The following is a 26,145-nucleotide window of genomic DNA, read 5'->3' as shown; positions in this document are numbered from 1 at the left end:
GCGTCTGAAGCTTCTCCCGAAACAGAGTGTATTTTTGGCTGACATCATCCTTCCTATTGTTGACCATGTATTGTTCCAGCTTGGAAAACCCCAGCCACAAGAAAAGCAGCAGCTGCGCTTTACGTCCTTGTTTCAAGTTCATTGCCAAACAAACAAGATCTTCAACTGGGAAGATGGTACGCTGCTTAGAGTCGTTTGTTCGTTTTGTTTTTCTCGGGGCATAATAAACACATTTGGGGCCCTTATGCAGTTGTATGAAGATATGGTTGTCAATCAAATTTCAATTTTCCTTTAGGTGTCGGTTTCTGTTAAGCTTATGACAGCCTGGTCTTTGTGGAACGTGTTCCATTCTTTGGCCAGTTGTACCTTCTGTCAGCAAAAAATTATTCTTGACTTCCAGCGGAGTTCAAACACCGAACTTACTTTCAACTGCGGTTGCGACAGCCGACATTTGGGCGAGCTGTTATCGATACATGGTGGAATTAAACAGCTCAATTTTTTACGCAGAAGGCGACAGAGGAGGCACACACCTGCGCTGTTGCGTGTCCAGTCTGGCTTCGCCAGTGTAAAACGTTACACAGTGTTTCCACGGTATTTCGGCTCCGAGCCAAGTATTCTAATTAGTGCACGTCGTCAGATCCGTTGCATGTAAAGAATAGTGAGGTGATGCTATGCAGCTCGCCGCATTTATGTCAAGGCAATTGGACTTGCAACTTTCAGACGCTTCACGTATGGCTATAGTATTTTCATACTTGTTTTTGTTTCGTGATACAACATGTAAGACCAGTAGAGCTTCAGTTAGAGCTGTAACATTGCTATCTAGGTATCATTAAAAGATTCCTTACGCCCATATTGCTGTTGCTTATTGAAATTCGTAATGCACCTAGTTTGTTCTATCATCATCTAGGCATAAATGGCACATTTATAAGACACAGCAACTAGCACTGAGCTTTCTTTTATGCGAAGCATATTACTAGAGCTCAACCCAGCTCCTCAGGCGCGGCGGTGTCGCCTTCAATGACCTTTAGTGACCTTCAATGAACACGTGACACCGTGACGTCACGACAGAGTAGAAACGGGGCTCCAACTCGCGCCGTCGCTCGCGCCGTCGCGGCGGTATACAAGCAGCTGCGCTTGTTTCTAGGTGGCTTTGCTCAACTCTTGCAAGATGGGCTGGGTGGGAATCGAACCAGGGTCTCCGGAGTGTGAGACGGAGACGCTACCACTGAGCCACGAGTACGATGCTTCAAAGCGATACAAAAGCGCCTCTAGTGAATGCGGTGTTGCCTTAGAAACTAGCAGTTTCTAAGGCTCAGGCGTGCGTCGCTTTCTCAGGCGCACATTTCGTTGCCGCGCCGAACGCTGCGCTGCTCGACGCTCACCGCGTCCAATGCGGGGCGCGTAGTCGCTGCGCTGTAGCCCATTGTCTTACACCCCTTGGCGGGTCGACGGGAACGCTGTCGCGTTCCACTCTTGAAGGCGAAGCAGAGTAACGCATGAGTTGTTTCTTCGTCTAGCCGAACCAAATATAATCAAGCAACAGTTCACCAGGCTAAACAGTGGTTCAACAACTAAAATAAAGGCTAGTATGCTTCGCATCCTGGGCTTAACCTTAGCTAAGCCACAGCCTCTTTTTTTTTTTCAAGAAACAGTAAATGTATAAGAAGTGTGTGTCGATCGGCGGTTCATAGTCACTTGAGGTTGGGCCAAGAAAGAATGATGCACAAAGGTATTAGGGAACGCGTAGCTTCGGGACATGGATAAATGTTTTTAAAAGTAATTCAAATAGGCTGCATTGTGGGAGGCGCCGCAAGAACAGCTTGCACAAAATTGGAAGCTGGCTCTCGTTTGCCGAGTGGCCACCCAGCAACTAATGCAACCGGTGCAGGAGTTGTGACGGTCGTTGGTCGCCGAGTTCCTCGGAGAGGAGCTGTCGAAGCCTATTCTGCTGCGATGGCCAGAAGCGTTGCAGGACCGTGCGTTTCAGGTCTTCGTATGCTGTGTTTGTGTGAAGTGATACGCCGGAGTTGAAAACAGGCCTCTACTTGCCGAAACCGAACTCGAGGATTTTTGTGCGAAAATCTGGGAAGCTGAAGCTGTTCGGCGATGGCAGGAGACGTAATCGCGGCGTCTTCGCCGTCAGCAGGAGTAGGAGCAGCGCCACCTGTGGCCAGTGTTTGAAAAAACAAAAAACGTAAGTGTCCTAGATCACGGCTTTTTGGGAGCTCGGTTTAGCGGAGGAAAGTAATACACGTTTTGACACGTTGAAAACGGAGTGTCGCATAGCTTTATTCCAGAGTAAAAGCAGGTTTGCCAAGTGGCAGTGGTCGGATAGACACACTTCCAAGAAAGAGCAGGGGCCAATGACCCCACGTGGAGGTTAGGCGAGGAAACTGGATTTCCAAGAAGCAGGGACAACATATTGTGACGGACGGTTGCTACAAATGCATCAGGGCAACCTGCTCAGAACAATTCTCTTTTGAATGGCCTTGAAGACATTCCTTTAACACGCTGAGCGTGCATTATGCGCTTCCTTTGAGAGAGCCCATATGTTCAGTTTCGTGCGACCTGTTTGAAGCATAGGCCCGGTGTCAGAGCTATGTTTTGAGCTCAGAAATCATTTGAACTTTCCTAGAACACTCGTTTCTGGCACAGTAGGCTTTGTTTGCGTATTAAGATTATTCGAGGCTTTCCCGAAAGCAGCCCCCCTTCCCCCACTTTAGCCATATGAATGAAACCACTGAAGTCAAGAGTGTCGAGCAACATTAGCACTTGCACAAGATTAACCAAGTAAGCTCTAAAAGCTGCTAATATCCCAAGATCCGTATATCGTGGTTGCGTAATAATTTTAAACGCGCAGGGTGCAAGTGTGCGATCAATGATTGTCTGCATAAAGACAATACGTTGCGTGATGTTTATGCAGATAATGAAATGTGCCGAGGTATATTGTAAAGATAGGCTAATTAGGAGACTGCCTTAGGAACTATTAGAATTTGAAAAAATAAAATAAAATATCACTAAGAAAATGTTTCCTAATTTTCAAACGTCTGCAGCTTTCTTTTTGCAGCACACTTTCTGTCAGGCTGTTTTTTTGAGATCGAGGTTATGTCATTTACGTGCAGCATAAGGCACGCACAGCAGAATTGCTGCAGCTAATCTATGCGATAGTTAATAGAGAGAAATATTTCTCATAATAGACTGCTATTAAGCTCATCTTTCACTACAGTGGACACACCGCCACCACGCCAACGTGCTCCAGAAACACTTCTCCGTATCCTTCCCTTCTTTTGCAATAATGGAGTGCCAGGTGGCTCCCCAATAGTTGGTAGAACTCGGGGTCCACATGCTGCATCAACTTCTCTAGTACTTCCCCCGTGGTAATCTTTCGGCAGCTCTTCAACTTCGCTCACTTGCGATACTTTTGGATACCATTCCTCAGTCGTTTGATGGCGCCCGCTGGCTCCAGTGTGTATATTTCCCGCTTTTGCCGTGGCTCTGGCGTTTCAGAACCTCTAAGCGTAGGTACATCATTAGAACAGCTTGTTGGGCTAATAAGCAAATTTTCGCCAAAGTTGCACGCTGTTTAAGGGAATACACTACAGATAGGCACACAGGACAAGCGCAGCGTCCCATCTATTCTCAGTGTCATGTTCCATTCTAAAGCGAATTTCATTCGCGACAAATGCATGCCATATGATATCGCTTCAGCTTTATGGAAGCCCGAAATTAAAAGTCTGTTCAATGTCAAATTCTAGTGCACCGTCACAAAAAAAAAAAAACGCTCTTAATAATCTGTTCAGGACCTCAGAACCTTACGCTTAGTTAGATGCAGGAAGCTCTACTCATCATAACTATGCGCTATGGCCCTTCTTGTCAAAAGTAGCATGAGGCGTTTAGCTCTGGGCTATCCAATATTTTCACTCATTGTTTACATGTTACATCACCACGTATGTGCAATGCATTCCAGATCGGGCATGTGATGTCATTGGATGATTGTCGTGCAAACAACCTAATATTCTTTATAGAAAACGGAGAGAGGAGCCTCCGTTTCACGCTACAACAAAACATAGCTAACAGAATTAATAGATCCATGAAAAACCGCCAACAAAACTGGTGTACCTATGTGGTATTTCCTGGCGGAATGCTTCAGAACGCACCAAATGCCTCTCCATAGTGCCGTTTGAAGCAAGGCCAGATGGTTAATGCAACGGGGAAGTAGGGCGAACTGGCCTTCAGTTGGAGTCTATAAAAAAGCAGAATATAGAGCAGAACGCACCCATCTTTACCCACATGACAAACAATAGTTCGGGGCAACATTACCAGCATGCGTGCAAACAGCCGGTGCAAAACATATTTGCATTAAGTGTGCAGATCACGTGAGTTGAATGCCGACCCAGTTCTTATGTGAACTGCTCATAAAGTATTAAAAATGTTCCTGTTTTCTTAAAACAAATGCTCGTTACAGCTTCTTTTTGCACTGAACCCCTATATTCTAAACTTTTCTTTCTGGGTGAATAAATAAGGATTTGAAATCTTGCGACTCTTTTTGGTGTAGTTCACTTCGGTACACCCACTATAGAAAGCAGCGCAATGAATGCATGCGCAATGAATGCCTCGCAGTTGCAAAAACCAAGCAGCGCTCGTCCTCTACATGCAAATACGTAAACATCTTTCATGTTATGCTACGTATATATCGGGTGTTCAAAATTTAAATGTATGGTTTTCTTTAAGTTAGACACTGGTAGGCACGCGAAGACTACTTCTGCGAATAAGTTATGTAGCCAGAGGTACATAAAGTGAGATTATAATTATCGCTGTCAGCAGCCTAATTACCTAAAATTGAATAATTAACTTTTTTTTTGTTGACTGTAGTAAGTGGGCATGTTTGCGTTGAAAAAGTAGAGGCAGTCGTGTTTTTTACACGGCATCAGTTGGAAGAACTGTTCTAGCGTGTCTGTGCTCCGAGATATCCGACTGCAAATTTTAATTGTTGTTCACATGATTACGCACGCAAGAGAGTGAGGATTGGCGCATAGCTCCTCCCTGATGTGACGCGGCTGTTGTGAGCGGCATGTAGTCTGACAACAGGGCAGAGGCCTACGCTATGATTGTAACTGTTCCCCTTCCCCTCTTGGCTGGCGAAATCAAGATATGACAACGCGGTGTGCCGTGCACTTGTTGTTCTTGATTTCAATAGAACTTACAATGCTTGGAAATCAGCAGTCCCTTTATTTGCGAAGCCCAGCCAAGCACCATGGCTGATCGTCTAGTCACCATTACGCACGCGCACTGCCCTCCGGCTTCTTCGCTTGCGCCGTTATCGCGGCATGGCAGCTGCCGCCATCATTACAGACTCCGCGGTCGTGTGTTATGAAAGTGGTTCCGGGTTCTTCGATCTTTTATTTCGCCAGCCGAGTGGGGAAGGGGGACAGTTATCGTCCTTGCCAATGCCTCCGCCCCGTTGTCAGACTAAACGCCGCATGCAACATCCGCGTCACATCAGGGAGAAGCTCTGCGCCGATATCCGCTCTCTTGCATGCGTAATCATGCGAACGACAATTAAAATTTGGAGTCGGATATCTGGGAGCACATATATTCCAGAAGAATTCCTCCGTCTTATACTGTGTAGAAATACGACTGTCTCTAAGTTTAAATAAAAAAAATACCCACCTACTGCAGTGAACAAAAAGGTTATTGTTAAATTTTAGTTCATTGGGCTGCTGACAGCGATAATTGTCATCTCACTTTGTGTACCCTTGGCCACATAACTTAATTGAAAAGCTGGTCTTCGCGTGCCTCCCAGTGCTTAACTTAAAAAAAAACATGAAGCTTAATTTTTGACACTCTATACCACACATTGCTACCAAAGAGTTACCGTGACACAGACGAGACAGCGATACAGGGGATACAGAGGTGGCTGCGCTGGGGTCGTTTTCTGAGAAATATGGAAGAAATAAGTAACACTTCAGCTTGCATTTCGCACTATTGCTTGAAAAAAGCTCAGAACAGCCTTCGTAAAATAACACTTTTGATTCATGCAGGTAACTTCTGATTACATTTAGTCGCAGGATTTCAACTGGAAATATACCTCTAAGATTAATAAGCAAAGTTCCAAGCTTTGTGCTTCTATTTGTTCATGCAACATGTTGAGTATTGCTGGTTCCTGAATAGTTGACGGAGAATACTAGGCATCAGTTTCTTTAGCTAGTTTCCTTCATCGATGAGATTTTTTTATTCATCGTGTCAAGGATTAGGTTATGCGGCGTTTTATTTACTTTGGCTTTAGTGTTCAGCAAAATGCCCATAAGAGGAAAACTAACTTCCAATGGTTTAAAGCTGCTAGGCAAATGAGCATTCGAATTCTTGCTCTGGAAGAGTTTCTGCTATACAGCTGCAACGAAACTTAGGGGAAAGACGGCATAGCGCGGCAAGAACTGCCTTCGCTCTATGGCATCCTGTAGCTCTAAGGGCGGCATGACTTTTGACGAACGGGAATGTACTTATTGTCAGCGAAAAAGAATGACAGCAGTGCTGACAATCTACGTTAATCACATATTGCAATTGCGAAACGGATCTCGCTCAGTGCTCAAGCCACTCCAATTTAAAATATTGTGTGGCTGGTAACAGTTATGATTTTAGTTTCCTCTGCCAAATTACAGCGATCTGCTGTCAAGTTTCCCTTCTTATTATACCTGAAAGCTTACCTCGCTCCCTGCATAAAAAGGTTGGGGTGTAATACTGTCTTATTCAATATATTTGTGACACATATCTGGAAAGCAGTGGTAGCCGCAGACGTTCCGCGAAGTGCACAAGTCGTGAAGCCTGTACAGTCTTTACGTCTGCTGTTTCGACATATTTTCTGACGTAAATAACTGAAACATGAATTTGAGAATTCCAGTCAATAAGCAAGCTGACCATTTATTGGGGCACAACTTTTAATAGCAATATGCAATATTACCGTGACGCCAAAACCAAGGAACAGCATTATCTCGAGTTCGCGTTTATAAGCGTTACAAAACTTCATTTAAACTGGAGCACGCAGTACGCGCTGGGACGGTCGATAAGGAGTCATACCGAACCAGTTAAGTTGGATAAAATTATTGCCCAAGAATATGCTTGATTTTTCTTTGAAAAATTTATCGAGGGAGAAAAAAGGAGCAAGTTTTTTTTTTTTCGTTTTCTAATTGTGCGCCAGAGTGGAAGCTCGGGCGCGTTAGTGTAACGTCAAGAATCTTTAGTGTCTTCTCATGTGCGCGCCACGGTTTCTTTTTCTTTTTAATTGTTCTCAGCACTAATTAATTTAGTTATTTGTTTCTTGCGATTACGCTGCAGTCTATGCTTAACAGTTAGTAGTCATGAAGCCCACAGCAGACACTTTTATACCTGGAGACGTGATGAGTAGCTCGCGCGGCACTTGTTCAAGAAGCCGTTGGTTGTGCAGCCGTTTTCAGCTATATTGTAAACAAAATAAAGCTTTGAATGTTAGAGCTCGGCCGAGAGAAGAAAAAAATTGTAAATGAGAAGAAAGCAATAATGAAATTTTAGATATATAATTTCAGACGAAGAAATAAAATAAAAATATAAATGGATTCCTTCCGAAATTTAACGAGGTAATAATTTTAGTCATGTCGGTATTTTTGTTTGCTTCTGGCTCTCCAACAGTATGCTGACGTCAATGATATCCCACAATGTATTTCGACAATACGACTAACATTTCTCATTTGTGTTCCTAAGCTGCGACGCAAGCTGCAGCTGCTGATGATGATGATGACAGACCTCTATTATGGCTCGTAACCACTAAGGGGCATAGGCCGAGAATCGGGCGGCAGCAGGTAGCACAGCTAACAAATTAGACGGGTCAGTCGAGCCGTATTCTTCGTCTCAACATCATCATCGCCTCAACACGTGCCCGCCGTCGACGGCTGCGAGGACGAAGTGTGCGTCACGTGCGTGGACCGGGGCATGCGCGCGTGGTATCCAGAACCAGCTGCCCTTGAGTAGCGGGCCGGGAAAAAAATGCAATAAACAGCCATGAATCCTTACTCCGGGGTAAGTACCACAGCCCACTGTGGCCTCTCATACGCTCTATTCGCTTAGACGCTTGTCTTTAGCCTCCGATGATCTTTTCCACGATCACCGTCACCACTCTCGCGGTTGCTTCGGCAGCTGTGCCGCTACGTCGCGATCACGCCCGAGATGCTTTGGCCATGCCACTGAGCATACAACAGTTTGTCCAATCCCTAGCGTTGCCTTCGGACCAACTCTCAGCACGCCTTTTTGTTGAAACTTGTGCGGATGATTCATTTGCTTCGCAGATAGCCAAAGCGAACTGCCTACTTCGGTAACTGAAATCAAGCCTTCTAGGGCATCTTCGTAGGCTAAGGGATTTCGCTTTCTCGTACGGAATGGAAGTTTAATTTTATGCTTTTGCAATCGCATGTCCCCTGTTGGAGGGCCTCTTTTACCATTTTGCCATTTGAGATACTAGTAGCAGTATAGCAATAATTTTAAATTTAAAATGGTGAAGGTTTCCAATAGCGCCGCGTGCTGTGAACACAGCTTAGCGCTTCGAAATCTGCGACATATCATGCCGACGAGGACATATTGTATATTAGTTATTATACGAAGAAATGTTGCCTATCTTTGGCAGCTGAGTGTGTTCGAGATGCTTAAATATGCATTATTATGCGGCCTGCATTGATCTTTTTATGCTCTAGTTGTCTAAGCGAAAGACCATTGATACCAAACAGCAATCGTGCGCTGCCTTTTTTTTACATTCGCTTTGCTTCAGCAAAACGTGCAGCTCTCCAACTCGTTACGTTCAGGAACGACTGCTTATATCTTTGGCTGTAATTACACTCGAGTCAGTGCTAGGAGGCAGTTCATCTTTTGCCGGCATCAGGCAAAATAGATCTGGCGGCAGTATGCTGGCACATGATTCTGCCCTACTAAGCATATATGAGAATTAGGAAAGGTCCCTTACTTTATCAGCCCATATGACGCAGTGGAGTTGCTCAGTATTGAACCATTAGCATGGTTCAATACTGAGCAAGCTTCTTTAGTGCTTCTTGCATTTAAAGTTATCACTATGTTCGTAGGCCCCATAACTGCTCCTGTGTTCGCAAAACTTATCCTTCGTGGGAAGGATAAGTTTTTGCAGACAGTTTTGCACCCACACAACATGAGACCGAACTGCTTGATAATGGCAAGGTTGCAGCGGTAATAGACAATCGTCCGTAGCGCGTAGGTAAGAAAATTTGACAATGCGAGTCCTGCTCCTCATTTAATAATGCGCCTGTTCGAGTTAGTGTTGTTCCTAATGGTTCTAGGCGGGGCTTGTTGATTTACGTCTATCAATGCGAACCCAGCAGACCATGGGACAAGTGATACGAGCCAGCGCTTCCAACAATCCCGTTCGTATGAGTTGTCCCATAGTTAACGATACCCGCCATGTTTTCGTGTGTTATTTCGGGAGTGGTATAGTGTTGTAACTTCACCGCGACGGTCACGCTGTGTTTTTCTACCTGCAAAACGAGCTTGCTGTTATTACAGTGACCAGCATGTTATATTCTAGCATTAGTTGTGTAAGCACCACTCTGGCGCATCTGGTAGCCGAAGACACTTCGGTAGTTGCCTACTCCAAGCACTCCAAATTCTGCCGGCAGCCCTTCCACTCTTTCCACCACCGCCAGGGCGTCAGCAAATTAACCACTCTCGTAATTAAATATTCAACCATATGTATTGTCCTGTTGCTTCCTTAAATACTATGTCACATCTGGCATACGTACTTGCAGGATACCGCGTCCCGCGACACGACGCTGGAGATGAGAGACACCACTGCGTCCACGACCTACTCCAAGGCGGCATCATCGTCCAAGTACTCCACCACCGCCAAAACCACAGGCCTCACGACCTCGGCGCTGTAAGTGTGGTCGATTACATGTGGTACTGGAACTATTGTAATATTTGCAGCTATTAATTCGACGCGTCTATAAAAATACGGCCTAAACTTTCTTAAAAGGAAACTTATCCTTGCGCTGCGCTTTATACGGTGGCTCTGTGTCATCCTGTTAGCATGCTAAACGTTATTTCTTCTCTTCCGTTAGATTAGAGTAGCGCTGCATGTCCCCTCGCTCCTCTGGCGCATGACTTAGAAGCAACGTTCGCCTTCTTTGGTCGAGGCATGTTTGCAGCCAGAGAGAAGGGAGAGTGGTACCCGGGATCCAATAATCGCACCACTGAACGAGCGCGTTCACGCCAAGTGCGTGCCACTTGCCACTTGGCACTTGCCCGGTAGCTGCGTCTTTAGCGCGTGAATGGGGCAGGGCTTCGGACTCCGTTGCGGGTGATGTAGCCTTCGTGGACAGAGGTCCCAGGAACCCCTAAGTATTCGGACCCCCGTTTACCTCAAATGAACCCTTAGTAGACAGTCAATAGAGACTGGCGATTGTAAAACTCTTTGTTAGCTTAACACTTCACACTCCTCCTAAAAGCAAGTAATTTAGTTTTATTCTAAATGTTATCCATTAAATACTGCATATATCCTCTTGCTATTTGTATATACTAGGAATTCAAGGTCTAGACCTTGACTGACCTTGCTGAAAGCTTCCTAAATGAAGCTTCGATATAAAAGCGCGATGTGTGCGATATGGGACGTCGCAACAAAGCTGCTAAGGGCAGTTCCGCAAAGGTTATCGTGCGGCGACGTGAGGCGACGTGAGGCGATGTGCGTCGGCGTTAACAATATTCAGAGCATATACAACGCAACGTTTGTTGGAGTGCTGAATTTGCTTTGATACGTAATGAGCAATGATGCTAAAATAATAGGCATGTTGTGTATATTTCAATAGAACAGGCAACTTAAGACCACGGTATATTCAAGCAGTCATCGGTAATTTTTGTTTGTCACGTCGCGTTGTGCCACTTCCACGTTGGAGGTCAGCCAGGGGTTTGCATACGGCTGCGGCGGCGAAGACAGCCGCCGTGGTGTTGCAACGCATCCTGCCTGGGTGCAGTCAATGAGAACAGCCACCTACGAAAGCGCTCGAACGCAGTAACAGCAAACAAAGCCCTAGAAATTCGAAAGGGTGGGAGAACTCGCTTATATAGTTCGCTGTGTTTGAGGTATTTGTTGGCCGATCCACATGCAATATGATTATGAGGCACGATGTAGTAGGGGACTCCAGAATAATTTTGGCCCCCGGGGGCTCTTTAGCGTGCACCAAAACATAACTACACTGGTGTTTTCGCATTTCCCGTTCATAGAAACGCGGCTACCTTGGCTGAAATTCAACCGGAGAACGCAAGTTCAGCAGCCCAACACCATAGCCGCTGGGCTACCAGGACGGGCCACTTGATCACTACCAAACATTTTTGGTACCTACCAGATAACGCACTTCTTTAGCGTCTTGCAGATGAAAGCAGCTAAACTACAAGCTATGTTTTTATTGTTGCGGGGATCCTATGTGTCGATTGGTGTGGATTACGGATATCTTGAATGGCCGGGACACTATCACGTCAGGACAACAGTTTTCGCATCGTTAATAATTCAGACGCGTATATCATTTTTATACTCAATTTTCCCAGTAATGCACGCGCGATAGAATCGAGGGAACACGATATTTATGATTCTGTGCCTAAGGGCACATACCAGATACAAAAATCAAACACTATGAAGTAAATAAAAAAATCTGTGAATATCTTGCCCTACTCCACTAACATGCAGCTTTTCTTTAGTGATAATCTGTGAGACAACCACAAATGAAAAAGCTTTATGTAAGACTTTTCATTTTGTTACTCAGAGCGCAGATGTGGTTACTGACGCCGTTCTGGCGGTCAGCATCCTTAAATGCGATGTTATATAAGCTCATTCGTTGCCACTTGTACTCAGGATCAACTATACCCTTCGTATATACATCCTAGAAAAGTGGCTTCATGGACTACACGTGACCGTAACATGGAACATGTCGAATATTTTCTGTAACGACGTCTGGCTTTGGTGATAAGGCCCCACCTAATGAATCATATTGAAAGATCCGAGGACATCAAAGCTCCTATTAGGAGTTGTGTATTCGAAATCAATAATGTCCAATTGAACGCCGCTGAGTGATCAATCGTCACATAGGATCCCCGCAACAATAATCACATAGCTTGTAGTTTAGCTGCTTTCATCTGCACGACGCTAAAGAAGTGCGGTTTCTGGTAGGTACCAAAAAGGTTTGGTAGTGATCAAGTGGCCCATCCTTGTAGCACAGTGGCTATGGTGTTGGGCTGCTGAACTCGCGTTCGCCGGTTCAATTTCAGCCAAGGTAGCCGCATTTCGATGAACGGGAAATGCGAAAACATCAGTGTAGTTAGGTTTGGGTGAACGCTAAAGAAAACCAGGTGGCCAAAATTATTCTGGAGTCCCCTACTACGTCGTGCCTCATAATCATATTGTAGTTTTGGACCGCAAGACAGTAGAAATGTTTTTCTTTTTCTAATTAGTGAAAAGGATGCGTCCGACGTGATGCCCGATTGACTGTCGGCTAGGGTGGTGTACGCTTACCTATACTCCAAAATAAGAGAGAAGAAATCATTACTTTATCTCTTATCAGGTATATGAATGAACAGCCATGGGCATCACGTTTTTCAATTCGAGCCATGAAAATGAACCCATCGCGGGTAAGCGAGCGCGTTGAGACGCTTTGCCAACGCGTCCTAGACAGCATAAGGGAGGTGCACTTCCATCCGTGACGTCATGCTACCTGGCCCGAGTGTCATACAACGTAATGGGGACGCTTCCCAATAAACGCAACGACTCCTAGCTAGCTGGACTATGCAGTCTGCTTTATGACGTCGTGCTACTCGGACCAAAATTTGCATTGCCAAACTCGGCGGGACGAAAGAAGTTAGACAAAAATAACCGCAGCTTACGCGGGAGCATCCCCCGCGTAAGCTATGGCGATACTATGGCAGTCGACTGAGGTAGCATGACGTCGTAGATCGAAGTGCAGAGGCCTTGTGCTATGAAGGAGGTGTTGTTAAACCGCGGTGATTTTGACGTCACAGCTTTCGTTACGCTGGGCTTCGCATGGAAATTACTGTCCAAGTAACAGTATGTCATGAAGTAGAGTGCACATCCCTTATATCTAGTTACAACGAAGGCGCCGAATAAAACAACGGACGAAGGAAGGCGACACGGGACAACCACTCACATAAGTGCCTTCGTGTCGCCTTCCTTCGCCGTTGTTTTATTCGGCGCCTTCGTTGTAATCATGTATAACTAACTCGCCCACCAGTACGTGCTCACATGTAGGAGGCACTGGTTTAGCCTAGTGGGTACGACACTCGGCTTGTGAGCGTGGGGACCATCAACGTTTTACAGTGCAGCTATTAGGCGCACGTTCCTGCATTAAGCGTCAGCGTGCCTCGGCGTCCTACCTCGTAACCGATCGAACGAGCACAACAAAAGATGAATGCGAACGCGGAGCGCAATGGTAGATGAAAGAACGCAGCGCGAGGAGGAAAGTAGAGGAGGAAGCAACACTGAAAGCATGAGGGCAGAAAGGGGAGGAGGAGGGGAGAGGCGGTGGCTTGCGCATGCCCTGAGTTGCCTGCAGCCAAGGCATCCGCAGCCGCGTGGAAGATCTTATCTGCGCTTCCAGGGGCGCTATAACGTAAAACTATTCCAAACTTTTCTATTCCAATTCTGCTATCAGCCCTCCACGATTGGTCAAAAACTTTTTTCGACCACCCCCACTTCACCTGTCTGTCCCGCGACGTCACGAAAACCGCGATACCTCCCCATCTGATATGATGTGTACACACTGATTATGCATGATTTGACAGAAAAAAGAAAAACAGGTATTTCTTATTCGACCCCTTTTCGCCATTAGCCCTCGGCTATTGGTAAAAAGGTTTCGGGCTGCACCCACTTCACCTGCCTGTCACGCGACGTCACAAAACCGCAAGAACTCATCGCGTCAAAGTGACGTGTACGCGATAAAGATGCATTAATATGCCGAACAAAACTGAATTTTCTTCGGAATAGCCGTAGGCTGCCCCGTTCCGAAAGGAATAGAAGATGGCTGCCGCCGATCGCTCAGACGCTGGCTACTCGCACCTGCCGGAGAGCATGAGTGTATTTGCGTAGCATAAAACTTCTTGCGTGGCCGTGTAACGCTTTCGAGCACTTTCGGCACGTTTACCCCCTCATTCTGCCAACTCTTCTTTGCTGAGGGTCCGCTTTAGCGTCATTCTTGAGCTTCCGTTGCATGCCGCCGCTATTTTCGAACAGCCACCGCAAGCTAAGTAAAGGAAAGCCGACCAATCGTAGACGCCGGCACCACCCTCTTCATCTGGTTATCGACTTTCAGTGCAGTGGCTCGGCCCCATCGAATCCCTCTCCAGTTGAGCCTTCTCCTCGCCTCTTGTCAGCCAATTAGATACGACAAACCGCTCAGTGTAGGCAATGTTATTCGTTTTTCAAGCAAGCAAAAGTGACCTCCTATGAACGAGGAGAGCGTTTGATTGGTCTGTTCAGACAACCCTGCGGGTGACCGCCCGGTGCTTGCGTTGGCGGTTACGCAAATTTGACGTCAGGAGATTGGAATAGAAACATATTGGAATAGTTTTACGTTATAGGGCCCCAGGGCTGGGCCAGGTTGGCGTGAGGTGGGGAAGGCTACGCTCGTGCACGGTATCAGCTGCTGAGGTCATTCCCGGTACCGTCATGTGTGACGGGGATCACTGTTCCTGCAAGGACTGGTGGCGAGAGGCAACGAGTAAGGCTAGATGTGACGCCCCCTTGGGTGTTGTCGCCGCTGATACTGGTGGCATGATTAACCTGCCACGAAGGGCCGCCCTCGTCGTTGGCGGAACGAAAGCGTAAATAGAAAAGCGTAGTGACGATCAGTGCGATATGACACCAGAGTAGCGCACGTCGTCTGTGATGAACAAAGCGCTGTATGAGTGCAGGTCTGTCTGCGACAGCTGTTGGTAATGGCGCCCACGCGTAACCTACGCGCTGCCTCTCGGTATATCCTGATTAGCGTGACAGTCGCCTGACACTTCGCTCCATTTGCAACGTGCCGCATGAGACAATGTCCACACCAACTACTTTACTCACAGCGTTGTCTTCCTATGTAAGGCGTGTACCTATATAATGATACAACATATTGACACGCGAAATGGAAACATGTGTAGAATGGCGCTCAAATTTCGCATTAGGGAGGTCCATAATCATCGGTGAAATTTTTTTTTCTTTAGAAATGATTCTGTTTTTTTTATGCATAAATATCTTTATAGCGATTACCGAGGCGAAGTTATAAGGCACTTAGCGGTCAAGGACCACGCGGATAACACAGGCTTTTGAAAGAGAGGATGGCGTTTTGTCGCGGCGATGCCTTCTCCCCACACGCAATTCCTAGCGCACCAGCATGGCAGCCGGGGTGCCCTTTCACCCGCTCTGCTCCGTGGAGGCGTGCAGGCCATGTGCTGTTGCAGCGAATAGGGAATTTAGCTGCCGTTGCGCTGCTGCATAAGTGGTCTTTCTCGCTCAGTGATCGATTTGATGCTTTCGCATCAATATATCTGCCAAGATACCGACCAACCCAGCAGAGCTAAGTATCCATGCCACACTTGGGAGGGTGGCAAAGAAAGCTTCGTTAAAACAATAACATGAGCAACAGTGGCAACTATAGTCACATCTTAGCGACAGCAACAAAGTTTCGGGGGGTATATCCCAAGGGAAGAAGACACACTCAGGAACATGGCATTATTTTACAGTTAGAAAAGGAGCAGAGAGGCGAAGTTATACGAATAGAGTGAAGGGTCAGGTTTCAAGAGAATAGCGGAATGAAAGAGGAGCGACTGAAATGGACGGATAAATGATTTGTAATGAATACGTGCAGAAAAGACGGATCATAACATCGCTCACGACAGAGCCCACACACAGCCCTCTTATGAGTATCCTGATGAGTTCGCAGATATACTTTTTATAGGGCAGAAGCACTTATCGTGATTTCCACTGGTTGATCTATTGCGGGTGTTGAATCCACGAGAGGTCAACAAAAGCCGGCACCGTGCAACCCAATCCAGACCGACAAGCGAAAAATAATCATGCTCCGGCAGGGACCACAGCGTAAGGTGGGCGCCCACCATATTCGCCAACCATATTGCGATTTCATCATTTGCACCTTAAATACCATTTTGTAAAGTACGTACAACTCGTCGTCGTAACTGCTGCTACTTTCAGAGAAACTAGAGCTGTTGTCAGAATCGCTCAAGGCAAGAAGCAGTGCCGCACGGTTGAACGACGCCATTTAGAGAATGTAAACTGCACAGGGTTACTAAATAACGGCTCAAAAAGAGCTGAGAACAGCCAAACCACCCAACCAACGTGGAAGTGACGCCAACGCATCGTCGGTGTTACGCTGAAATCCGTCTCTGCTCGGTGGTTGAGCCGGTTGACCCCAATCGACCAGTGGTAAACGCAAACTTGCTCTAGATCAACCAGTGGAATTCAATTACTTGGCCACGGAGCAAGAAAACGCGCTCCAGATTGACCAGTGGAATGCACCATTAGAATTCCGTTGGCTGAGGGCTCTGAAAAAGATATGCAGGCGATTTTGCTTCGTTTTGTATGTCCGAAAAGTAATTGTGAGCTGTTGAAGTAGTGATCAGCGCCGTGATGCCTAAATATATTGTTGATAATGGCGCTCTGCTGGTCTGTCCTTGCTCCCACGCTCCTACGCAGGCGCGAAAGTGGCAGCGGGGGCTCGGCCGACACAAAGGGCCGGTCAGGTAGCACCTCATACTGGTGGTTCGTAGTTGGTGCCGTTCCGGTTGCCACTTTTCTGCTCGTCACCATACCCATCGCCGCCTTCCTGAAGAGTTTTGTGGGTGAGTATACGGTGCGCCATTTCATCGCTTACTGGCTTCGTCAATTTTACTGGCACAGCGCAACTCTCGGAAACAGTTGAAGATTGATAGGCTTAGCAGAAGCGCGCACGCAGTTAGCAACATGAGCTTCACTTTTGCAGGACAAAGCACGAATTACTGGATAGGTTGAAGTTTTACATCTTGGTGAATAGAACTGAGGGACATGAGTGAGTCGCTTCCATGGTACACCCATTCACCTCGTCTGTTACGAGCAAGTACTCGTTGTTCCGATTCCATGGCGCGCGTTGATGTAGCGTCCACTGCTCGGGCAGATGACAGACGGCCAGAACACTATAAAAACCTTGGAATTAAACGTGCGGCAATCATCGCAAAAACGCGCTGCGGCCAAAATGATGGAACACCGGTGGAACAGACGACGAAAAAGAGAGGAGAAAGAAGAGAACGCGGTATTCTGGGAGTACAAGGTTGCTTGGCTAGAAAGAGAAACTGAAACTTGTAACGGAAACCAAAATTGCAGCGCTTTCGACATATGGTTACAACACACTCCCCGCTTGGTTTCACAAGATACCACCATGCAGGCTAAGGAACAGTACATCAGTCTTCGTGCGCTATAAGATTTACAGTCTGTCACCAACCGGGAAAATATATTCACCACACCACACGTCGTCACCTTCACATCAACCTTTTGCACTTTGCCATCCTCACTGGGAAACGTACTGACTACGCGTGCCATGGGCCACTCATTGCGGTTAACGTTCTTGTCGTTGAGGAGCACTAGATCACCAGACTAGCTATGCTATCTTGGGAACTGCCACTTGTGCCGGCTCTGCAGTGTAGTCACGAAGTCCCGCTACCAGCGGTGCTCAAAAGAGTCGGCGAGGATTGGACTTGACGCTACTGACGCCTATGCAAATCCCTACAGTCAAAGAGACCACGTGAAAAAGTGTTTGCACCCGTCTTTTGGGTCAGAAGCATTGCGGCACTCTGTTCCAGCACTCGACGTCTGTGAAGAATGGAACTAGAGGCCTTGCGTTTATGGCGGCCATTACTTCAGCCAGAAATGTCACGAGTATTTTGTGGGTGAGGTGGCCGGGGGAGTGTTCTAACTAAATGGAATCTAAGATGCGCCTGGCAACGCCGATCATTCTTTCCCAAACTTCGCCTATGTGAGAAGCGTGGGGAAAATTAAGTACCTAGCTGCACCCCAAGTTTGAGAGAAATTTGTGGGCTCTTTCGGTATCCAGGTCGCCAACATTGAGCTGCAGCTCTGAGCACGCTCTACTAAAATTTGTTCCACAGCCAGAGCATAGCTTTGCCGGGCCTCTAATGGCAATGAATCTTGTCAAGGCATTTATAAAGCTTGAAGTGTCCATGAATTCCATGACTTCGCTATGAACTGCGTGTACACTCATGCACGTGAACAATACAGCCCAAGCCTTGCCATGGGCTTCGCCACCTCTACTGCGACCTGCAATCACCTTCCACGGTTCGAAAACATCAAGACCCACATAAATGAAAGGGGGCGCTGTGCTAAAACGCTCGGTTGGCAGGTCTGCAATTTTCTGCTCTTATTGCTTGTCTCGTAGCTTGCATTTGTGCATGTACGAGCAGATCCGACATTTAGTCCCAACAAGCCAGAAGCCGGCTGCTCGGATCTCTCCTTCGGTGAGGTGCCCACCTTGGCTCTTGACGTCTTCGTGATAGTGGTTTATTAGGAGCATGGCAACATGGTGGTGTCCAGGGATGACAATGGACTTAGACGTGTCCTGGGTCCACTGGGCCTTTTTTAGATGGCCATCCATTTTCAGCAGTCCTCTGCATCAATCGACCAATGACTAGAGCTTCCACAGTGGGCTCGATTTTCAGCTGTTCTTCTGATCAAGACACTGTAGTCCTTAAGAGTATACCTCACTCTGTACTGAACGGAATATGACTGTCTTAGCTCAAGCCTGGTGTTCTGCAGTTTCTGGAGTTTGAGTCAGTGAACGAATGTCCTGAACAGACTTGCTGTGGCCAAACCTGCTCGCCGCACGTACGGAAACTGCCATTGCATGCATCAAACTGGTCCAACTCCAGAAACACACGAACCTACTGGTGTCAATTCCTCTCATGCTCACAGTGGTCGCAACGCTAGTTCCTTGAGGCCGCACGTCGACGTCAAAGTCAGGTCAAATGAGTTCAAACCTGCCCCGTAGGACTTCCAAGCACGGTTCGTGGCATCATAGAAATTCTCGACCAGTCAACCAGCTCGACTGCCGAAGCTGTGGCGCGCGTACGAACCCTGTGCCGAGATCTGCAGGATTAACACCAGTCAGAACATAGGGCCACTGATCCGGCCGAGTCGATCTCCTGATGCGTTGCATTCGGTTGCGGACGTACACATAGAACCTCCTAGTCTCATTGAGTACATAGCTGAGGACGATATTGCTGTGACAGTAGATCTTTCCAGGGCGCAACGTAGTATCCATTTCTCTTTCGATGAGCTCTGGCAGCTCCAATGCTAAGATTGCGCTACCTGCAATCCTAGCAACAGTGTGTTCAGAACGCGGCGCCAGCTTAGATCTCGCCATGAAAGCCCCTCATGGTACGCACCGTCTTGGTTCGTGGTATTCAGATGCGGCGCCAGAGAGGCGACTATCGTTTTTGTTGCGTGTGGAAACACATGTGCGCTTCTTTCCGACGGGCCGTAGTCAGCGAGATGTGTACGTACTTACGAGGCACATGCAATTTTTCAAGCACCTTCAAGGAATCCTTCCAGTCTTTCCACTTTTTTTTTCTCATCAGCAACTGCGGCACTTCAATCACAGCTCTCTGTAATAAGCTCAGGGAGAAGAGACATTCTTTGATGGTGACGGAAGCCGCAGAACCTAGAGGGTCATACAAGGTGTTCACGGTCGAGAAGCTGCCACGTCGGGTGAATAGTCTCTGTAGTTTTTGATCCCTGGAGGTAAATACGTCCCCTTTCAAATCCCAGCAGATTCACAGACTGCGTGGGATGTGGTGGGGGGGGGGGGCGGCTGTCCGCCGACGCCCAGGTCATGATCTTGCAAGTCATTTGCTCGGTCGTCCCTTGGAAATACCTCCATCACTAAATTTCTGTTAGAAGTGATTTTGTGCAGCCTAAGGTTCCAAGCTTGTAACATGAGTTGTGTGCGCTTAGTAGGCTGACAGTTTCTTGCTCCATGGGAAGAAACTTCAGTCCATTGTCAACATAAAAATCTCTGTCCACAAAGTGTGTGGCATCCATGCCACATTCTTCTTCCAATTCACGTGCTATCCACTGAAGGGCATAGTTTGCTACAGCTGGCGATGGGCTGTTACCAAAAAAGTTGCACCGTCATCCGGTACTCTACAACGTCATTGTGAATGTCGTTCATGGAGAACCACAGGAACCGTAGGTAGTTACTATGGTCTTCGCGCACGCTGAAGCAGTAGAGTATCTGCTTAATATCTGCTGTCACTGCAACGAGCTGCTTCCTGAAACGGATGACACCTAACAGACCATTCTTCATGTCTGGTCCAATGAGCAGAACGCTGTCCAAAGAGATGTTCCCGTACTGCGCACTAGAATCAAAGACAACTCTAGTTTCCCTTGGCTTCTGTGGATGGCGCATGCCAAACATAGGAGGGCACCAGCATTCTTCTCAGTCTCTAAAGGGCGGAGCTTCTTCCGCGTGGCCATTTTTGATCATTATTTCTATGAATGCTCCGAAATGCTCCACTGCTTCTGATGTCTTATCGAGCGCGCGCTTCGAGGTTGCGAGGCGGTATTCTGGGATAACAAGGTTGCTTGGCTAGAAATAGAATGCGATAATTGTAACACAAAGCGAAATTGCAGCGTTTTCAACATAAAGTTTCAACACACTCGTAATTGCCTTTTCACGGCACTGTCCTAGCTTCGCTTATCAGGATTCAAAGGGGCATGTTAGAACAACCTTCAAAGCTTCCAAAACAGCCGGAAATTTTAATCCATGTGAGATATTAGGGAAAGGGTTTGATCTGAATAGTCCAGTCATTATATTGGATTGCTCTTGTCCAAGTGTGGGTGTGTGTCGGCAACCAATCAAAACAGCACTAACGTCTGGGATCTGTGGAGTGCACAGCCCACGGGAGTACCTGGCCGATCAATTGGGTATTCGTAATGACTGATGTGAGATAAACAATCATGCCATTTCGTTTAATTATCTTACCCAATGATTCGCATATTTTAACAAGCCACAGAACATAGTCGCGCCCGTTTTGAGAAATGTTTTTCCATTTAGTTTTTTATATGTGACATAGGCACTCATTGCAACCTACAGTATAATAATCAAGACACAGACCGACGCAGGGGATATCTCTGCTGTCTTGCAGATGCTTACCAAGCTTCAGTCAGGTCAAGAAAAAATTTTGTCGGATTTAGCGGACATACGGACTAAATAATATGCCACTGACGAAAAAGTGAAGAACTTGACTGAACGTGTCCACCTTCTAGAGCAAGGTCGCTCGCAGTCCAGTAACTCTTTGGCTGCTTCGAAAGCCCCGTCTGCAGAAATTGCTGCTTTGGAAGCTTCCACGCATGATTCCGAAAATAGGCTACGAAGGAACAACCTTCTCTTTTTTGGTTTTGAGGATAACCCGTTGGAAACCTGGAAGCAAGCCGAAGAAACTGTTGCGTTCTGCTCTACTAAGCTAGGTGTATCGCTTGACCCACTAAATTTTGATCGAGCGCATAGACTGGGCACTTCCGTGAAGATAAAAACCACCCCAGAATTGTTCGCTTTGTTAGATTCAAACATAAAGATGCGGTATCGGGGGCGGGTCTGAAGTTGGAGACAAGTGACATTTCCATCAGGGAAGACTTCTCTCGTTCAGTACGCTTAGGGCCGATTTACGCTCGAGCCGCCCATCACCGCCAGCCGCACCACACGCTTGCGGTTGCGCGAAAAATTGCACGTATCCAGCACTTGTGCACAAATTACTGTTTACATTGTGTACACAGTGTATACCTTATGCATTGTAAACCGAAATTTGTGCACAAGTGTTTGATACGTGCAATCTTTCGCGCGACCACACGCGTGCGGTGCGGCTTGCGGCGATGGGCGGCTCGAGCGTAAATCGGCCCTTAGCCCGCAAGAAAGTTTCCGAATTTGCAAAGGCTCGGTCCTCCTCGTACAAACTAAGGCACGATAAGCTTCGTATGGACGGACGAAGCTTCATTTACGACGCTGATAGTGATAGTATCGTGTTGCAAAAAAAGTGAACTTGAAACGGCGTCGAGCAATCCCTGTTACTGAAGTTAACGGTTCCGTCAACGTTCCCCGATACCGGCCCGTTGATCATGTTCCGTGCCATCCTTGAGTGGTAAACGTTATGCTTATCAGTTGCCGAAGTGTCAAGAACAAAACCGGTGAGTTAACAGGGCTCGTATCATCTTTTGGCCCTGGTATTGTTATCGGGTCTGAATTTTGGTTGAATGAATCGATTTCCAGTTCTGAAATATTTCCTGCGGAATAGGTGGCCTATCGCAAAGACCGCAATACGCATCGTGGGGGCGTTTTTGTTCTGGTCAAGCACAGCTTGCCAAGTTTCGTAGTTGACTTGAGGGATAACAGCTGTGAATCTGTTTTAGAACATAGCAAACAGCTTACAGTCGGAGCATTTAATCGTCCGCCTAATGACAACAGCAGTCATACCTTCATTAACCTTTCTCATTTATTACTTACGGTCTCAACTGATTACTTTCTCGTCGGTGGTGACTTTAACATGCCAGATGCGCAGTGGAGTAATAAGCTGCCAGTACTTCCTTCGTGCTCATCCCTGTCGTCGGCTTTTTACGATCTTTTCGCAACGCATGGTCTTTATCAATTCGTGGAGGGACCAACACGGCGCCATGGCAATGCCGCTTCCACCTTAGATCTTCTGATTTCAAACTCTCCTTCGTTGGTGCAATCTGTTTCCATAGTTCCCGGAATAAGCGACCATGATGAAGTGGTTGCCCATCTCGTTGCTCCCAAGCCGCGCATACCACCACCGAAACCCAGAAAAGTTTATTTCTTTGATAGCGGAAATTACTCTCGTATTTCTGAAACGCTTGAGTCAAACTTCGATACTTTCTCAGAACAAAGCAGCACTGTATCTGTCTCCGAGTTATGGCTGCTGTTCAAGGAACAACTTTTACAGCTCATTGACTTGCACATTCCATTTAAGCTTCTTTCTGTGAAACACCGAAAAAATAAACCTTGGTTTGATAAACCCATAAAGGTACTACTTAATAAGAGGAATCGTAAGTTCAAACGGTATACAGAAAAGCCCGATCCACTGCAATTTTCTAAGCTTCGACAACTTTGTTCTGAAATCCAGATGAAAATCACAAAAGGAAAAAAAAGCGGTATTTTGACTCTCTTAGTTCTAGAAATAAAGAAAATCCAAAGGAACTTCGGAAACTAGTGAAATCAAACAGTGAAGACGATGTTGGTATCCCTCCATTAAACCACAATAGTGCAGCTGTTACTAATGATAGAGATAAATCAAGCTGTTTGAATGATTACTTTGTTTCTGTGTATTCCACGCTAGTACTTCAACATGTTCCAGTCTTCTTGAGCAACGCACTTGATGATATGCCGGATATTGCTATTCACTACTTCGGAATAGTCAGCCTTCTCCAAAAATTAAAACCAGACTCGGCACCAGGTCCAGATAGGATACCCAATTTTGTTTTGAAATCCTGCGCACATATTGTATCAAGGTATCTAGAAGTACTGTACCACAAATCTCTTGAAACCTCAGAATTACCTGAAGACTGGAGGATGGGCGACATTGTTCCGACTCATAAAAGCGGGCCCCGTGACAGTGTCATGAATTATAGACCTATATCTTTAACATCTGTGTGTTGCAAAACCCTGGAGCACATAATTTACACTAACATCTTTACTCACCTTCAAAGCAACAGTTTCTTTGTTCCTTAGCTGCTCATCATCATCAACATCATCATCAGCCTGGTTACGCCCACTGCAGGGCAAAGGCCTCTCCCATACTTCTCCAACTACCCCGGTCTTGTACTAATTGTGGCCATGTTGTCCCTGCAAACTTCTTAATCTCATCCGCCCACCTAACTTTCTGCCGCCCTCTGCTACGCTTCCCTTCCCATGGAATCGATTCCGGAACTCTTAATGACCATCAGTTATCTTCCCCCCTCATTACGTGTCCTGCCCATGCCCCATTTCTTTTTCTTGATTTCAACTAAGATATCATTACCTCGCGTTCCCTCACCCAATCAGCTCGTTTCTTATCCCTTAATGTTTCACCTATCATTCTTCTTTCCATAGCTCGTTGCGTCGTCCTCAATTTAAGTAGAACCCTTTTCCTAAGCCTCCAGGTTTCTGCCCCGTACGTGAGTACTGGTAAGACACAGCTGTTATAAACTTTTCTCTTGAGGGGTAATGGCAACCTGCTGTTCATGATCTGAGAATGCCTGACAAACGCACCCCAGCCCATTCTTATTCTTCTGATTATTTCAGTCTCATGATCCGGATCCGCAGTCACTACCTGTCCTAAGTAGATGTATTCCCTTACCACTTCCAGTGCCTCACTACCTATCGTAAACTGCTGTTCTCTTCCGAAACTGTTAGAAATTACTTCAGTCTTCTGCAGATTAATTTTTAGACCCACCCTTCGGCTTTGCCTCTCCAGGTCAGTGAGCATGCATTGCAGTTGGTCCCCTGAGTTACTAAGCAAGGAAATATCAGCGAATCGCAAGTTACTAAGGTATTCTCCATTAACTCTTATCCCCAATTCTTCCCAATCCAGGTCTCTCAATACCTCCTGTAAACACGCTGTGAATATCATTGGAGAGATGGTATCTCCCTGCCGGACGCCTATCTTTATTGGGATTTTTTTGCATTCTTTATGGAGGACTACGTTCTACAGAAAACTAAAGTAATGTTTAACAGTCTCGGAAGAGAACAGCAGTTTACGATAGGTAGCGAGGCACTGGAAATGGTAAAGGAATACATCTACTTAGGGCAGGTAGTGACCACGGATCCGGATCATGAGACTGAAATAACCAGAAGAATAAGAATGGGCTGGGGTGCGTTTGGCAGGCATTCTCAAATCATGAACAGTAGGTTTCCACTATCCCTCAAGAGGAAAGTGTATAACAGTTGTGTCTTACCAGTACTCACCTACGGGGCAGAAACCTGGAGGCTTACGAAAAGGGTTCTGCTGAAATTGAGGACGACGCAACGAGCTATGGAAAGAAGAATGATAGGTGTAACGCTAAGGGATAAGAAAAGAGCAGATTGGGTGAGGGAACAAACGCGGGTAAATGACATCTTAGTTGAAATCAAGAAAAAGAAATGGGCATGGTCCGGACATGTAATGAGGAGGGAAGATAACCGATGGTCATTAAGGGTTACGGACTGGATTCCAAGGGAAGGGAAGCGTAGTAGGGGGCGGCAGAAAGTTAGGTGGGCGGATGACATTAAGACGTTTGCAGGGACAACATGGCCACAATTAGTACATGACCGGGGTAGTTGGAGAAGTATGGGAGAGGCCTTTGCCCTGCAGTGGGCGTAACTAGGCTGATGATGATGACGTTGGCTGTGGAGCCGCTATAGATATCTTTCACTGGTCACTCATGCGTAACTCAGTTAGTGGAATTTACCCATGACATATTCACATCATTTGACAAAGGTTTACAAACAGACTGCATACTAATAGATTTCCAGAAAGCGTTTGACAAAGTGTCCCATGTTCTCTTACTTCATAAGCTTTCACTTCTTGGTTTACCAGAAAAAATCCTTTATTGGCTCAAAAGTACTTGACAGGTCGTTTACAAAGAGTGGTAATTAATGGCACAGAATCAGAATATGCATGCGTATCTTCTGGCGTTCCGCAGGGGTCCGTCTAAGGTCCTCTTTTATTTCTTATATACGTAAATGACATTGGCACAGGAATCACCTCGAAAATCCGGCTGTGCGGAGACGATTGCGTCCTTTACAGAGAAATTAATAATGATTCTGAACGAGTAGTATTACAGACAGACCTAAATAAAATTTCTTCATGGTGTGACAGGTGGCTTATGTCCCTCAACACCGCAAAATGTAAGCATATTTGTTTCACCCGCAAGCGGCAACCAATCCGTACACAGTATTACTTGAATGGCTCCCCTTTATCAGAAACAAGAGAAGTTAAATACTTAGGTGCTACATTTTCCGCCGATCTGACATGGAATCATCACATTCAAAGCATCACTTTATAAAAGCAGGGCGAGTACTTAAT

The 26,145-nt window shown here is 46.4% G+C and overlaps 1 protein-coding gene across 1 annotated transcript in view; it reads left to right on the top strand.

The window, feature by feature from the left end:
• Positions 1-7,918: 7,918 nt before the first annotated feature.
• Positions 7,919-26,145, top strand: part of LOC126524507 (neprilysin-1-like) — an 80,230-nt gene continuing 62,003 nt past the window's right edge. Inside the window, exons 1-3 of the mRNA XM_050172808.3 lie at positions 7,919-8,049; positions 9,795-9,922; positions 16,739-16,884. Coding sequence (XP_050028765.1) covers positions 8,032-8,049; positions 9,795-9,922; positions 16,739-16,884 — 292 coding nt within the window. The 5' untranslated portion in view covers positions 7,919-8,031. The remainder of the gene's footprint in view (positions 8,050-9,794; positions 9,923-16,738; positions 16,885-26,145) is intronic.

Source organism: Dermacentor andersoni, chromosome 3 (assembly GCF_023375885.2).
Source record: "Dermacentor andersoni chromosome 3, qqDerAnde1_hic_scaffold, whole genome shotgun sequence".
Lineage (NCBI taxonomy): Eukaryota > Metazoa > Arthropoda > Arachnida > Ixodida > Ixodidae > Dermacentor > Dermacentor andersoni.
The sequence above is the reverse complement of the archived record's forward strand: the minus strand, read 5'-3'. Positions and strand labels throughout refer to the sequence as shown.